The sequence below is a fragment of the Pristiophorus japonicus genome, chromosome 4 (assembly GCF_044704955.1).
Source record: "Pristiophorus japonicus isolate sPriJap1 chromosome 4, sPriJap1.hap1, whole genome shotgun sequence".
NCBI classification, from domain to species: Eukaryota; Metazoa; Chordata; class Chondrichthyes; family Pristiophoridae; genus Pristiophorus; species Pristiophorus japonicus.
The window spans coordinates 236700855-236715692 of NC_091980.1; the positions used below are offsets into that span (position 1 = coordinate 236700855).

General features: G+C 47.8%; 1 protein-coding gene across 6 annotated transcripts in view; it reads right to left on the reverse strand.

The window, feature by feature from the left end:
- Nucleotides 1-381: 381 nt before the first annotated feature.
- Nucleotides 382-14838, reverse strand: part of LOC139263311 (suppressor of cytokine signaling 4-like) — a 16723-nt gene continuing 2266 nt past the window's right edge. For 2 of the 6 annotated variants that reach the window (XM_070879180.1, XM_070879178.1), the window contains exons 2-3: nucleotides 8656-8905; nucleotides 382-2360 (exon numbers count right to left, since the gene is read on the reverse strand). In XM_070879180.1, the coding sequence (XP_070735281.1) occupies nucleotides 837-2186 (1350 nt within the window). In that variant the 5' untranslated portion in view covers nucleotides 2187-2360; nucleotides 8656-8905 and the 3' untranslated portion in view covers nucleotides 382-836. Of the gene's footprint in view, nucleotides 2361-3177; nucleotides 3231-8655; nucleotides 8906-14838 lie in introns of all 6 variants that reach the window. The other 4 variants (XM_070879183.1, XM_070879181.1, XM_070879179.1 and 1 more) reach the window with 3 other exon arrangements.

Below are 14838 nucleotides of genomic sequence, written 5' to 3' on the forward strand. Positions count from 1 at the left end.
CGAAGCAGCAAGATCTAATTTTTTTCTCATCACCATAGAAAGGTTAGTGATCCAAAACATTTTTGTATACAAACAGCTTTCAGAGTGTTGTGCAGAAGTGTCTGCACCCAACACATCACCTGATTGTTCTCCCCTCAGATGCTGATTGACCTGTTTCCAGCATTATTTGATTTTGTTTCAACAATACATCGGTCATGTATTGCAAACTATTTGAGAAATGTACATAAAATAGATCTTGGATCTTTGCCAATACTGGATACTCTAATATTGTACTTCTAATTTGCATTATGCAAAACAAAACTTCAAAGAGCAATATTTCTGTCAGAGATTTTACTCAAAATTAATTAAAAAATTACATTGCAACAATCCATGTTACATACTTCAAGCTTCAGATAACTTAGAAAATTATAGGTTAACATCTTTGAAAGAAAGAGTATAAAAAGAAAAGTGCAAATAAAATTCTGATATACATGCCAAATGTTTTCATGACTTTCCAAAATTACATTTTACAGTGAAGATCTTGGCTTCAGAACTGAGCTTTTCATTATTAAAGCTCCATCTCAAAACACGAGTGTTTTGCAGGCAAAAAATCTAGTGTCACAACCTGCAGAAGATACGCGCAAATGATTCATCCCAACAGACAAAGTACATTATGTTTAATTGCACTGAAGATGATGATAATGTAGAAGATAGTGTTTGAAAGTTAAGTCTTCAAACAAAAACTGTAGTATAACAAAAGAGAGTGCCAGTAAACTCCTATTTAAGACAAACACTTTTAAGTTTCTTTATGGTGTAGAAACGTTCCTGGTGATCTTTTAACAATCTTATTGTAGCCCTTAAATGCACTGGTTTCCTTTCAATCCATCATACCATTCTTGTGCACTGATCTTAAGCACTCTTATCTTTTGTTTGTAGTGGTATTCCTTCAGATAAGCTTTCAATGATGGTGGTACAGGAAGAGCACCAATGCCTTCATAGGTTGTGTAGCTACAAATTACAGCTCTGCAAAGGTGCTGTAGTGAAAATGGAAAAGTCCTGTTTAGTGGAAGTGACAACAGTGGCTCAAAGAACATACACGAGTTTGGGTCCCTGTAATGTTCCAAAAGGCCAGTTACACTGGGTGCATGAAAAACACAAGGATCATGGGCATCAAAGCTGAAGTTATGATTCCATTGTTCAATTCTAGCATGGAGAGAGCGGCTGTAACGTCTGAAACTGACAGAGAAAAGATAGTCCTCTTGAGCAGAGTCTCTGAGCAAGTATGTACCTTCTGGCTTACCTTCCAACAGAGCCTCAGCTCCATATCTATCCATTACACCCCAGTAACATGGATTATTACATATCTGAAATAGATCTGGGACTAAGCGATAGATGTAACCAAACTGGGTATGGTATTTGTGAAAGGGTGCTAGCCAATTGCAATCGTTACCAAAATCCAGCTTGGCACTATTTTGATTTTCGGAATCTGTGAAAAGCGCCATCAGCTCCTCGTCAGTGTCTGAATCATTTGAAGGAAAGGCAATGCTATTATCACATTCTAGTTCATTCATTCCAGGCTCCACCTCAGAGTTTTGTGTATGCAAAGCATTAATCTGCGAAATCACTTCAAGTGTGTGAATTTGTGCATCTGGAGTGCCCACCTCTAGTTCAATGCTCATTCTGCATCCTTCTTCTAGTTCATCGTCATCAAATCTCACCTCCGAGCCTTCCCAAACTCCACAGCTTTGAGTCAATGGAAGAGTGTGCCAATTAATCAAGTGCCACTTTTGAGCCAGCTCAGATCCAACTGGAAATGGACAACTATCCACCAGCAGATCACTAATGTGGATTTTACTTTTTGAAATTAAAGCAGAGTTTTTATGGTTATGTGCCTTGAGGGGGAAACACTGAGCTACTGCATCTTGGATCTTTTGCTTCAGTGATCGACTAGAGAGCTTGCGTGAACATGAATCTTCACGATCCAGCTCAGGTCCAGGCGAGCTCAATTTTCTCTCCCTTCTTGAAGCGGTTGACGATATCCCAGTAATATCCCCCATCTCTCCATCTGAAGCAGTCTCCATTTTGGAAGTACGTGATCGTTTCTTGCCACTCCAAGCATAACCGTCTCTACGATCAGCACTTTTCCCTTGGCTGACTTTGGGCTTTACATCCAAGTTTTGAGCTGCTGCTCCTCTTTGTTGTGACATTCTTTTATCTAACTTTGAGACAGTTAGAACTGTAAATGCAAATCAGTTAATTCAGGATCTTTGTGTCACAAACTTAATGTCAAAATACGCATTTATGGTTTTGCTAGTTCTCACGAGCTATTTCATCTGGCTGCTGCACAGACATTTCCTCCGTGCTTCTTCAAACGAGAGCATCTGCACAAGGAGAAAAAAAGCAATCAATCAGTGCTTTACTCCTAACTAATGATGTAGAGATAAGAGAATGAATAGTTCTTGTATATCACCTCTGGTTAGAAGCTTGCAAATTCAAGCAGCACATCCAGGATTTGATTATTCAAATCCCTTCAGGAACTCACCCTCCCTATTTCTGTAACCTGCTCAAGCCCTAGAACCCTCTGAAAACTTGGTGATCCTCCGGTTCTGGCATACACATCCCCACTCCCTTTGTTCCAAAATTGGTAGCCGTGCCTTCAGCTCTCTTGGCCCTAAACTCTGAAATTCTCTCCCTAAACCTCTCCACTTTCAAGATGCTCCTTACCCCTCCCAATATCTTCTACTTCGACGTCAACATTTGTCTGATTATACTTCTATAAAGTGCTGTGGGGCATTTTTCTATGTTAAGGTGCAATATAAATGCAAGTTGCTGCGGTTGGGAGTATCCAGGCTGGCATTTTCTATCCCCACCCCGTTTTACTTCCACCCACGAGGACTTGCGACTCATCCGAAAGATGGCACCCGAAATGGTGCATCACTCCCTCTGTACTGCACTAAAGTATCAGCCTAGATTATGTGCTCAAGCATCTGGAGTGGAGCTTGAACCCATGATCTCTTGCTCAAAGACAAGAGTGCTACCACTGAACTAAAGCTGACACTAAATAAATTGCAAGTAGAAGGACACTTGAACAAATATTATTCCAAGCAAACCAAAATAAGTAGATAAACAAAAAAAATAAAGTATTACCAGCTCAAACCATATTCATGCTCAACGTTCCACTCAAGGTAAGTTACTGACCTTTGCTCACCATCTGCTCACAATGGCATGGCTGAGGTCAGACATTTGATCTCCTGTATTGTACAACAGCAGCAGAAAAAAGGACAAAAATAGATTTTAGAATTGTAGAACCCGTCTGATTTCACCAGAATGAAAATCGGATGGATTCTCTAACATGGGCAATCCACTCCACAGATTACAGCCCACATGAAGATGAACATTTACTCCAGTAATCCATACTTCCCATTTAAAAAAAACAGCATCTGAATAGTGACTTTGAAGATTTGCAGTTTTTATGTATTCAGGGCCTGAACCAGCAACCCAGAAGAGAGAAACGGACTAAAGATCACCTGTGACACCACATGGTTAATATGCCATTTCTCAACCGTAAAAATGAAACACAAAGTGCCAAAATGCATTTCATAGATATCTCCACTCATATGCTTGGCTGTGTCACTTGAGAGTTAACCCACTTATGAAAATGTCATTATGCAGATCTCCACAAATTTCTTCATCTACACAAGGCATAATAGTTGAAAAGAGTTGACTATACAAGTCTGCCAATTAAATGATCATTTATTAGCAACAGATTTTGTAAAATTACAATTAAACCAAGATGCCAATTTTAGAGGGGAAAAAAAATTAAATTTTAAATAAAAAGGTGTTGCACTCTGTTGCCCTGACCAGGTAAGATAAGGGGCTCAATTTTCCCCAAGTTATCGGTGCCATTTTTTTGGCCTAAATTAAAATATCCAAGTTTCCCCAAAGATTGTGCGCCCGTGTAACTCAGTTATGATTTTTTTAGGTTAGTTTTTTTTTGCATCATTGGGGGCGTAAGCTGCCACCCGCGCCTATTCTGGCCGTTTAAGTTTGGCCAGCTCCGACTTACTCCAATTTTTCTTAGGACGGTGTATGTGACCACTGGAAAAACCTTCTGGGCAGTTAAGAAAATCAGCCAGGGTTCGGAGCGGCAACCGGCATGGGAGGGAAGCCTTTCGGCCAGGGTTAGGAGCGGTAACCGGCACCGGCATGGGAGGGAGCCTTTCACCCAGGGTTAGGAGTGGCAACCGGAGACCCTTCGGCAAGGGTTAGCAGCAACAACCGGCACCAGGAGGCCCTTCGGCCAGGGCTAGCAGCGGCACCGGGGGTGGGGGGGGGGGGGGAAGAAATAGACTTTTGGCATAAACCCCAATAATTTAATGCTGGAATGCTGCTGCAATGTGCAAGGTGCTTGTGCAGGTTGCTGTGAGCTGGCCTGAATGTGTTGTATGTTGCACTTTCCAGCCTCAGCCCGCAGTGTGTCCCTCATTATCCTGGCAACCCGATCTTTTTGGCGCAGATCATAGGCTCCACCCCCAAAGCTAAAGGACATAGAAACATAGAAAATAGGTGCAGGAGCAAGCCATTCAGCCCTTCTAGCCTGTACCGCCATTCAATGAGTTCATGGCTGAACATGAAACTTCAGTACCCCCTTCCTGCTTTCTCGCCATAACCTTTGATCCCCCGAGTAGTAAGGACTTCATCTAACTCCCTTTTGAATATATTTAGTGAATTGGCCTCAACTACTTTCTGTGGTAGAGAATTCCACAGGTTCACCACTCTCTGGGTGAAGAAGTTTCTCCTCATCTCGGTCCTAAATGGCTTACCCCTTATCCTCAGACTGTGACCCCTGGTTCTGGACTTCCCCAACATTGGGAACATTCTTCCTGCATCTAACCGTCTAAACCCGTCAGAATTTTAAACGTTTCCATGAGGTCCCCTCTCATTCTTCTGAACGCCAGTGAATACAAGCCCAGTTGATCCAGTCTTTCTTGATAGGTCAGTCCCGCCATCCCGGGAATCAGTCTGGTGAATCTTCGCTGCACTCCCTCAATAGCAAGAATGTCCTTCCTCAAGTTAGACCACCAAAACTGTACACAATACTCCAGGTGTGGCCTCACCAAGGCCCTGTACAACTGTAGCAATACCTCCCTGCCCCTGTATTCAAATCCCCTCGCTATGAAGGCCAACATGCCATTTGCTTTCTTAACCGCCTGCTGTACCTGCATGCTAACCTTCAATGACTGATGTACCATGACACCCAGGTCTCGTTGCACCTTCCCTTTTCCTAATCTGTCACCATTCAGATAATAGTCTGTCTCTCTGTTTTTACCACCAAAGTGGATAACCTCACATTTATCCACATTATACTTCATCTGCCATGCATTTGCCCACTCACCTAACCTAACCAAGTCACTCTGCAGCCTAATAGCATCCTCCTCGCAGCTCACACTGCCACCCAACTTAGTGTCATCCGCAAATTTGGAGATACTGCATTTAGTCCCCTCGTCTAAATCATTAATGAACAATGTAAACAGCTGGGGCCCCAGCACAGAACCTTGCGGCACCCCACTAGTCACTGCCTGCCATTCTGAAAAGTACCCGTTTACTCCTACTCTTTGCTTCCTGTCTGACAACCAGTTCTCAATCCACATCAGCACACTACCCCCAATCCCATGTGCTTTAACTTTGCACATTAATCTCTTGTGTGGGACCTTGTCGAAAGCCTTCTGAAAGTCCAAATATACCACATCAACTGGTTCTCCTTTGTCCACTTTACTGGAAACATCCTCACAAAATTCCAGAAGATTTGTCAAACATGATTTCCCTTTCACAAATCCATGCTGACTTGGACCTATCATGTCACCATTTTCCAGATGCACTGCTATGACATCCTTAATAATTGATTCCATCATTTTACCCACTACTGAGGTCAGGCTGACCGGTCTATAATTCCCTGTTTTCTCTCTCCCTCCTTTTTTTTAAAAAAGTGGGGTTACATTGGCTACCCTCCACTCCATAGGAACTGATCCAGAGTCAATGGAATGTTGGAAAATGACTGTCAATGCATCCGCTATTTCCAAGGCCACCTCCTTAAGTACTCTGGGATGCAGTCCATCAGGCCCTGGGGATTTATCGGCCTTCAATTCCATCAATTTCCCCAACACAATTTCCCGACTAATAAAGATTTACCTCAGTTCCCCCTCCTTACTAGACCCTCTGACCTCTTTTATATCCGGAAGGTTGTTTGTATCCTCCTTAGTGAATACCAAACCAAAGTACTTGTTCAATTGGTCTGCCATTTCTTTGTTCCCCGTTATGACTTCCCCTGATTCTGACTGCAGGGGACCTACGTTTGTCTTTACTAACCTTTTTCTCTTTACATACCTATAGATACTTTTGCAATCCGCCTTAATGTTCCCTGCAAGCTTCTTCTCGTACTCCATTTTCCCTGCCCTAATCAAACCCTTTGTCCTCCTCTGCTGAGTTCTAAATTTCTCCCAGTCCCCAGGTTCGCTGCTATTTCTGGCCAATTTGTATGCCACTTCCTTGGCTTTAATACTATCCCTGATTTCCCTTGATAGCCACGGTTGAGCCACCTTCCCTTTTTTATTTTTACGCCAGACAGGAATGTACAATTGTTGTAATTCATCCATGCGGTCTCTAAATGTCTGCCATTGCCCATCCACAGTCAACCCCCTAAGTATCATTCGCCAATCTATCCTAGCCAATTCACGCCTCATACCTTCAAAGTTACCCTTCTTTAAGTTCTGGACCATGGTCTCTGAATTTACTGTTTCATTCTCCATCCTAATGCAGAATTCCACCATATTATGGTCACTCTTCCCCAAGGGGCCTCGCACAATGAGATTGCTAATTAATCCTCTCTCATTACACAACACCCAGTCTAAGATGGCCTCCCCCCTAGTTGGTTCCTCAACATATTGGTCTAGAAAACCATCCCTTATGCACTCCAGGAAATCCTCCTCCACCGTATTGCTTCCAGTTTGGCTAGCCCAATCTATGTGCATATTAAAGTCACCCATTATAACTGCTACACCTTTATTGCATGCACCCCTAATTTCCTGTTTGATGCCCTCCCCAACATCCCTATTACTGTTTGGAGGGCTGTACACAACTCCTACTAACGTTTTTTGCCCTTTAGTGTTCTGCAGCTCTACCCATATAGATTCCACATCATCCAAGCTAATGTCTTTCCTAACTATTGCATTAATCTCCTCTTTAACCAGCAATGCTACCCCACCTCCTTTTCCTTTTATTCTACCCTTCCTGAATGTTGAATACCCCTGGATGTTGAGTTCCCAGCCCTGATCATCCTGGAGCCACGTCTCTGTAATCCCAATCACATCATATTTGTTAACATCTATTTGCACAGTTAATTCATCCACCTTATTGCGGATACTCCTTGCATTAAGACACAAAGCCTTCAGGCTTGTTTTTTTTTTTTAAACACCCTTTGTCCTGTTAGAATTTTGCTGCACAGTGGCCCTTTTTGTTCTTTGCCTTGGGTTTCTCTGCCCTCCACTTTTCCTCATCTCCTTTCTATCTTTTGCTTTTGCCTCCTTTTTGTTTCCCTCTGTCTCCCTGCATTGGTTCCCATCCCCCTGCCATATTAGTTTAAATCCTCCCCAACAGCACTAGCAAACACTCCCCCTAGGACATTGGTTCCGGTCCTGCCCAGGTGCAGACTGTCCGGTTTGTACTGGTCCCACCTCCCCCAGAACCGGTCCCAATGCCCCAGGAATTTGAATCCCTCCCTGCTGCACCACTGCTCAAGCCACGTATTCATCTGCGCTATCCTGCGATTCCTACTCTGACTATCACGTGGCACTGGTAGCAATCCCGAGATTACTACTTTTGAGGTCCTACTTTTTAATTTAGCTCCTAGCTCCTTAAATTCGTTTCGTAGGACCTCATCCCTTTTTTTTAACCTATGTCGTTGGTACCAATGTGCACCACGACAATTGGCTGTTCTTCCTCCCATTTCAGAATGTCCTGCACCCGCTCCGAGACATCCTTGACCCTTGCACCAGGGAGGCAACATACCATCCTGGAGTCTCGGTTGCGGCCGCAGAAACGCCTATCTATTCCCCTCACTATTGAATCCCCTATCACTATTGCTCTCCCACTCTTTTTCTTGCCCTCCTGTGCAGCAGAGCCAGCCATGGTGCCATGAACTTGGCTGCTGCTGCCCTCCCCTGATGAGTCATTCCCCTCAACAGTACTCAAAACAGTGCATCTGTTTTGCAGGGGGATGACCACAGGGGACCCCTGCACTACCTTCCTTGCACTACTCTTCCTGCTGGTCTTCCATTCCCTATCTGGCTGTGGACCCTTTCCCTGCGGTACGACCAACTCGCTACACGTGATACTCACGTCATTCTCAGCATTGTGGATGCTCCAGAGTGAATCCACCCTCAGCTCCAATTCCGTAACGCGGACCGTCAGGAGCTTGAGGTGGATACACTTCCCGCACACGTAGTCGTCAGGGACACCGGAAACGTCCCTGAGTTCCCACATGGTACAGGAGGAGCATAACACCCGACCGAGCTCTCCTGCCATGACATAACTTAAATTGGCAACAACAATGCTAAAAGTTACTGACTAATATAAGAAGAAAAAGAAAAACTGCTCATCAATCACCAGCCAATCACTTACCCCCTAGGCTGTGACGTCACCTTTGTTTCTTTGCCTTCTCCCTGTAGCTGCACCGGCACGCCTCTCCCGACCCCGGACTCGCGCTGCTCCGAGCTCCCGCCTCCTCGACTGACTGCTCGACTCCCGCTGGCCTTTATAGGCCTCTCCCGACCCCGGACTCGCGCTGCTCCGAGCTCCCGCCTCCTCGACTGACTGCTCGAACTGCTCGACTCCCGCTGGCCTTTATAGGCCTCTCCCGACTCCAGACAGGCTAGGCAGCACCAAAATGAACAATTCAAACGGGGAAAAGTTGGGGCCGCCACCCCAAAAAAACAGGCATAACTCTTCAAGTATGCCAAAAAACAGCTTTGGGGCAAACTGAACCCATGGGGAGGCCAAGAATACTCCAGCCGAAACATTTCCACCCACCTGCAGCTTCATCTTGCGTTACAGGTGCTGATGCAAGTATGCCAAACACTAAGCTCAGCATTGTGTCTGCCCATCTGACAGATTATGGGATGGGACTTTATTTAAAAAATATCATCCGAAAGGACGATGATACAATATGCCTTTTACTTTAAAATGAGAGATGCTGTAATCCCCACCAACAATATACTCAAAACTCATTGTGTATTTTGTAATTGTCATGTTGGTCCCTTAGAGGACAAGACCGGGGAATTAGTAATGGGGAACATTGAGATGGCAGAAACCCTGAACAAATATTTTGAATCAGTCTTTACGGTAGAGGACACTAACAATATCCCAACAGTGGATAGTCAAGGGGCTATAGGGGGGAGGAACTTAACACAATCACAAAGGAGGTGGTACTCAGTAAGATAATATACGGCAACAGAGTAAAACCTTTACAGATAAATCCCCTGGACCTGATGGTTTGCATCCTAGGGTCTTGAGAAGTAGCAGCAGGGATAGTGGATACATTGGTTGTAATTGACCAAAATTCTCTGGATTCTGGGGAGATCCCAGTAGATTGGAAAACTTCAAATGTAAACGCCCCTATTTAAAAAAGGACGCAGACAAAAAGCAGGAAACTATAGATCAGTTAGCCTAACATCTGTGGTTGGCAAAATGTTGGAGTCTATCAAAGAAGCAGTGGCAGGACATTTAGAAAAACATAATTCAGTCAGGCAGTCAGCATGGATTTATGAAAGGGAAGTCATGTTTGACAAATTTGCTGGAATGTTTTGAGGATGGAATGAACAGGGTGGATAAAGGGGAACCAATGGATGTGATGTATTTGGACTTCCAGAAGGCATTTGACAAGTTGCCACATAAAAGGTTACTGCACAAGATAAAAGTTCACAGGGTTGGGGTTAATATATTAGCATGGATAGAGGATTGGTTAACTAACAGAAAAGAGAGAGTCAGGATAAATGGTTCATTCTCGGTTTGGCAATCAGGAACTAGTGAGGTGCCACAGGGATCAGTGCTGGGACCCCAACTATTTACAATTAATGACTTGGAAGAAGGGACTGAGTGTAACGTAGCCAAGTTTGCTGACGATACAAAGATGGGAGGAAAAGCAATGTGTGAGGACGACACAAAAAATCTGCAAAAGGACAGGCTGAGTGAGTGGGCAAAAATTTGGCAGATGGAGTATAATGTTGGAAAGTGTGAGGTTATGCACTTTGGCAGAAAAAAAATCAAAGAGCAAGTTATTATTTAAATGGAGAAAAATTGAAAGTGCTGCAGTGCAACAGGACCTGGGGTCCTGGTGCATGAAACACAAAAGGTTAGTATGCAGGTACAGCAAGTGATCAGAAAGGCCAATGGAATCTTTGTATTGGTGAGGCCACACCTGGAATACTGCTTACAGTTTTGGTTTCCATATTTAAGAAAGGATATACTTGCTTTGGAGGCAGTTCAGAGAAGGTTCACTAGGTTGATTCCAGAGATGAGGGGGTTGACTTATGAGGGTAGGTTGAGTAGGTTGGGCATCTACTCATTGGAATTCAGAAGAATGAGAGGTGATCTTATCGAAATGTACAAGATTATGAGGGTGTTCGACAACGTGTATGCAAAGAGGATGTTTCCACTGATAGGGGAGACTAGAACTAGGGGCATAATCTTAGAATAAGGAGTCGCTCATTTAAAACTGAGATGAGGAAGAATTTCTTCTGAAGGTTGTAAATTTGTGGAATTCATTACCTCAGAGAGCTGTGAAAACTGGGTCATTGAATACATTTAAGACAGAGATAGACAGTTTCTTAGCCGATTAGGGGTTATGGGGAGTGGGCAGGGAAGTGGACCCGAGTCCATGATTGGATCAGCTACGATCGTATTAAATGGCAGAGCAGGCTCAAGGGGTCTTTTGGCCTACTCCTGCTCCTACTACATGTGATGTTTATGCTGAATTTATGACTAATGGCATAAATTTGATATGAAAATCCTCAATGAGCAGCTGAATGATACTCAAATTTGCACAGCCTCAGCCAAGGGATACCCAACTATATAGTTCTGTACTGCAGGCACACTATCAACTCACGTAGGATTGACAATGCACCAGAAACCAATATAGATCATGAATACAGATCATGAGTCCATTAAAATTGGCATAAATTCAACTCCCTTTGGGCTTAATTTAACAAGTAAGTAGATTGATGGTATGCAGCATAATGAATTGATCTGAATACCCAAGGATCTCCAGAATCCTCAGTTTTTCAGTGCCACAACTCATGCAAGGATTCAAGGGTACTCCAGGTATTGCAGGAAATTAGGGCACTTGAGTAGGCAGAATAATCTGCCTGGTGTTAAATGAGGTGTACTGTTCAATATGCCAATTCACACTGGTATTAGAAGTTCCTGTTGCATTCTTTTTTGGTAATGGCCTTTAATTTGTTTAAAGTTAGATTAATATAGGGAAGGAATCCCTGCTAAGTCAGGTTGACAATGCTGCCTCTACATCGTTTGAAGTAAAAGGACAGTTAAAACCAAGATTCAAACTAGTCTCCAAGCTAAGAATATAAAGTTACAGCCTAGTTGCTACCAGGCTGTGTAGAAACAGAGTGAGAATACAAACGAACAAAGATCTGCCATGATCAGGTTTGGCTGTGATGCACGAACAGCTTGCCAACACTCACCATCAAGATAACTGTGCATGAAGCACAGTCTTGGTAAATCTGATGAGGCCATGAGACAATGAAGGGGACAACTATATTTGTTCATATAACATGGAAAGTGTTAAGTATGTAAACCTGTAAATACCAAGTCTAACCACCAGGGTTTATCCCCTGGAGTCCCAGGGGAACCCACAATCCCTTGGGAGCACCTGTATATAAGGAGGCCTCACAGGTTGGAGAGGCACTCTGAGATCTGTAATAAAGGACTACGGTCACACCTTACTTTGAGCTTGCAGTATCTAGTCTGACTCTTTATTCAAGACATAACAGAAAGGGTGTACAGACAAGCCACAGCATGATTCCTAGTACCAGCAGATCAAGATATCAAGGACTGAAGAAACTTGTGGCTTACCTTCCTTGATATGAGATTACCAAGACTGACTGGGACCTGAATACAAGGTATTAAGTGATATATAGAAGGTACATCTAGGAGTACAACTTCAAAATAAACCTCGATAGTAGAACAATGCAGGATAGGTTCAAATGGGTGAATGGCAAAATTTAGATCTGATGTCAAGCAGTTCTTAGTGCAAGAGTAACCCGGGGGAAAAGGGAAAGGAAAAAGGGAAGGGGGGGGGGGGGAAGGGAAGGGGGGGGGGGGAAAGGGAAGGGGGGGGGGGGAAAGGGAAGGGGGGGGGGGGAAAGGGAAGGGGGGGGGGGGAAAGGGAAGGGGGGGGGGGGAAAGGGAAGGGGGGGGGGGGAAAGGGAAGGGGGGGGGGGGAAAGGGAAGGGGGGGGGGGGAAAGGGAAGGGGGGGGGGGAAAGGGAAGGGGGGGGGGGAAAGGGAAGGGGGGGGGGGGAAAGGGAAGGGGGGGGGGGAAAGGGAAGGGGGGGGGGAAAGGGAAGGGGGGGGGGAAAGGGAAGGGGGGGGGGGAAAGGGAAGGGGGGGGGGAAAGGGAAGGGGGGGGGGAAAGGGAAGGGGGGGGGGAAAGGGAAGGGGGGGGGGAAAGGGAAGGGGGGGGGAAGGGAAGGGGGGGGGAAGGGAAGGGGGGGGGGAGGGAAGGGGGGGGGGAGGGAAGGGGGGGGAAAGGGAAGGGGGGGAAAGGGAAGGGGGGGGAAAGGGAAGGGGGGAAAGGGAAGGGGGGAAAAGGGAAGGGGGGGAAAAGGGAAGGGGGGAAAAGGGAAGGGGGGAAAGGGAAGGGGGGGAAAGGGAAGGGGGGGAAGGGAAGGGGGGGGAAGGGAAGGGGGGGAAAGGGAAGGGGGGGAAAGGGAAGGGGGGAAAGGGAAGGGGGGGAAAGGGAAGGGGGGGAAAGGGAAGGGGGGAAAGGGAAGGGGGGGAAAGGGAAGGGGGGGAAAGGGAAGGGGGGGGAAAGGGAAGGGGGGGAAAGGGAAGGGGGGGGGAAAGGGAAGGGGGGGAAAGGGAAGGGGGGGAAAAGGGAAGGGGGGGAAAAGGGAAGGGGGGGAAAAGGGAAGGGGGGGAAAAGGGAAGGGGGGGAAAAGGGAAGGGGGGGAAAAGGGAAGGGGGGGAAAAGGGAAGGGGGGGAAAAGGGAAGGGGGGGAAAAGGGAAGGGGGGGAAAAGGGAAGGGGGGGAAAAGGGAAGGGGGGGAAAAGGGAAGGGGGGGAAAAGGGAAGGGGGGGAAAAGGGAAGGGGGGAAGGGAAGGGGGGGAAGGGAAGGGGGGGAAGGGAAGGGGGGGAAAGGGAAGGGGGGGAAGGGAAGGGGGGGAAGGGAAGGGGGGGAAAGGGAAGGGGGGGAAGGGAAGGGGGGGAAAGGGAAGGGGGGGAAAGGGAGGGGGGGAAAGGGAAGGGGGGGAAGAGGGAAGGGGGGGAAAAGGGAAGGGGGGGAAAAGGGAAGGGGGGGGGAAAGGGAAGGGGGGGAAAGGGAAGGGGGGGGAAAGGGAAGGGGGGGGAAAGGGAAGGGGGGGGAAAGGGAAGGGGGGGAAAGGGAAGGGGGGGAAAGGGAAGGGGGGGAAAGGGAAGGGGGGGAAAGGGAAGGGGGGGGAAAGGGAAGGGGGGGAAAGGGAAGGGGGGGAAAGGGAAGGGGGGGGAAAGGGAAGGGGGGGAAAGGGAAGGGGGGGAAGGGAAGGGGGGGAAAGGGAAGGGGGGGAAAGGGAAGGGGGGGAAAGGGAAGGGGGGAAAGGGAAGGGGGGAAAGAGAAGGGGGGGGAAGAGAAGGGGGGGGAAGAGAAGGGGGGGGGAAGAGAAGGGGGGGGGGAAGAGAAGGGGGGGGAAGAGAAGGGGGAAGAGAAGGGGGGGGGAAGAGAAGGGGGGGAAAGAGAAGGGGGGGAAAGAGATGGGGGGGGAAAGAGAAGGGGGGGAAAGAGAAGGGGGGGAAAGAGAAGGGGGGAAAGAGAAGGGGGGAAAGAGAAGGGGGGGAAAGAGAAGGGGGGGAAAGAGAAGGGGGGGAAAGAGAAGGGGGGAAAGAGAAGGGGGGGAAAGAGAAGGGGGGGAAAGAGAAGGGGGGGGAAAGAGAAGGGGGGGGAAAGAGAAGGGGGGGAAAGAGAAGGGGGGGGAAAGAGAAGGGGGGGGAAAGAGAAGGGGGGAGAACCAGGGGATTGGGGGGAGAACCAGGGGATTGGGGGGGGGGGGAGAACCGGGGGATTGGGGGGGGGGGGTGGGGGAGAACCGGGGGATTGGGGGGGGGGGTGGGGAGAACCGGGGGATTGGGGGGGGGGGTGGGGGAGAACCGGGGGATTGGGGGGGGGGGTGGGGGGTGGGGGAGAACCGGGGGATTGGGGGGGGGGGGGGAGAACCGGGGGATTGGGGGGGGGGGGAGAACCGGGGGATTGGGGGGGGGGGGGAGAACCGGGGGATTGGGGGAGGAGAACCGGGAGATTGGGGGGGGGGGGGAGAACCGGGGGATTGGGGGGTGGGGGGGAGAGAACCGGGGGATTTGGGGGGGGGGGGGAAGAACCGGGGGATTGGGGGGGGGGGGGGGGAGAAGAACCGGGGGATTGGGGGGGAGAGAGAACCGGGGGATAATTGGGGGGGGAGAACCGGGGGATGGGGGGGGGGGGGAGAACTGGGGGGGGAGAACCGGGGGATTGGGGGGAGAGAACCGGGGGATTGGGGGGAGAGAACCGGGGGATTGGGGGGAGAGAACCGGGGGATTGGGGGGGAGAGAACCGGG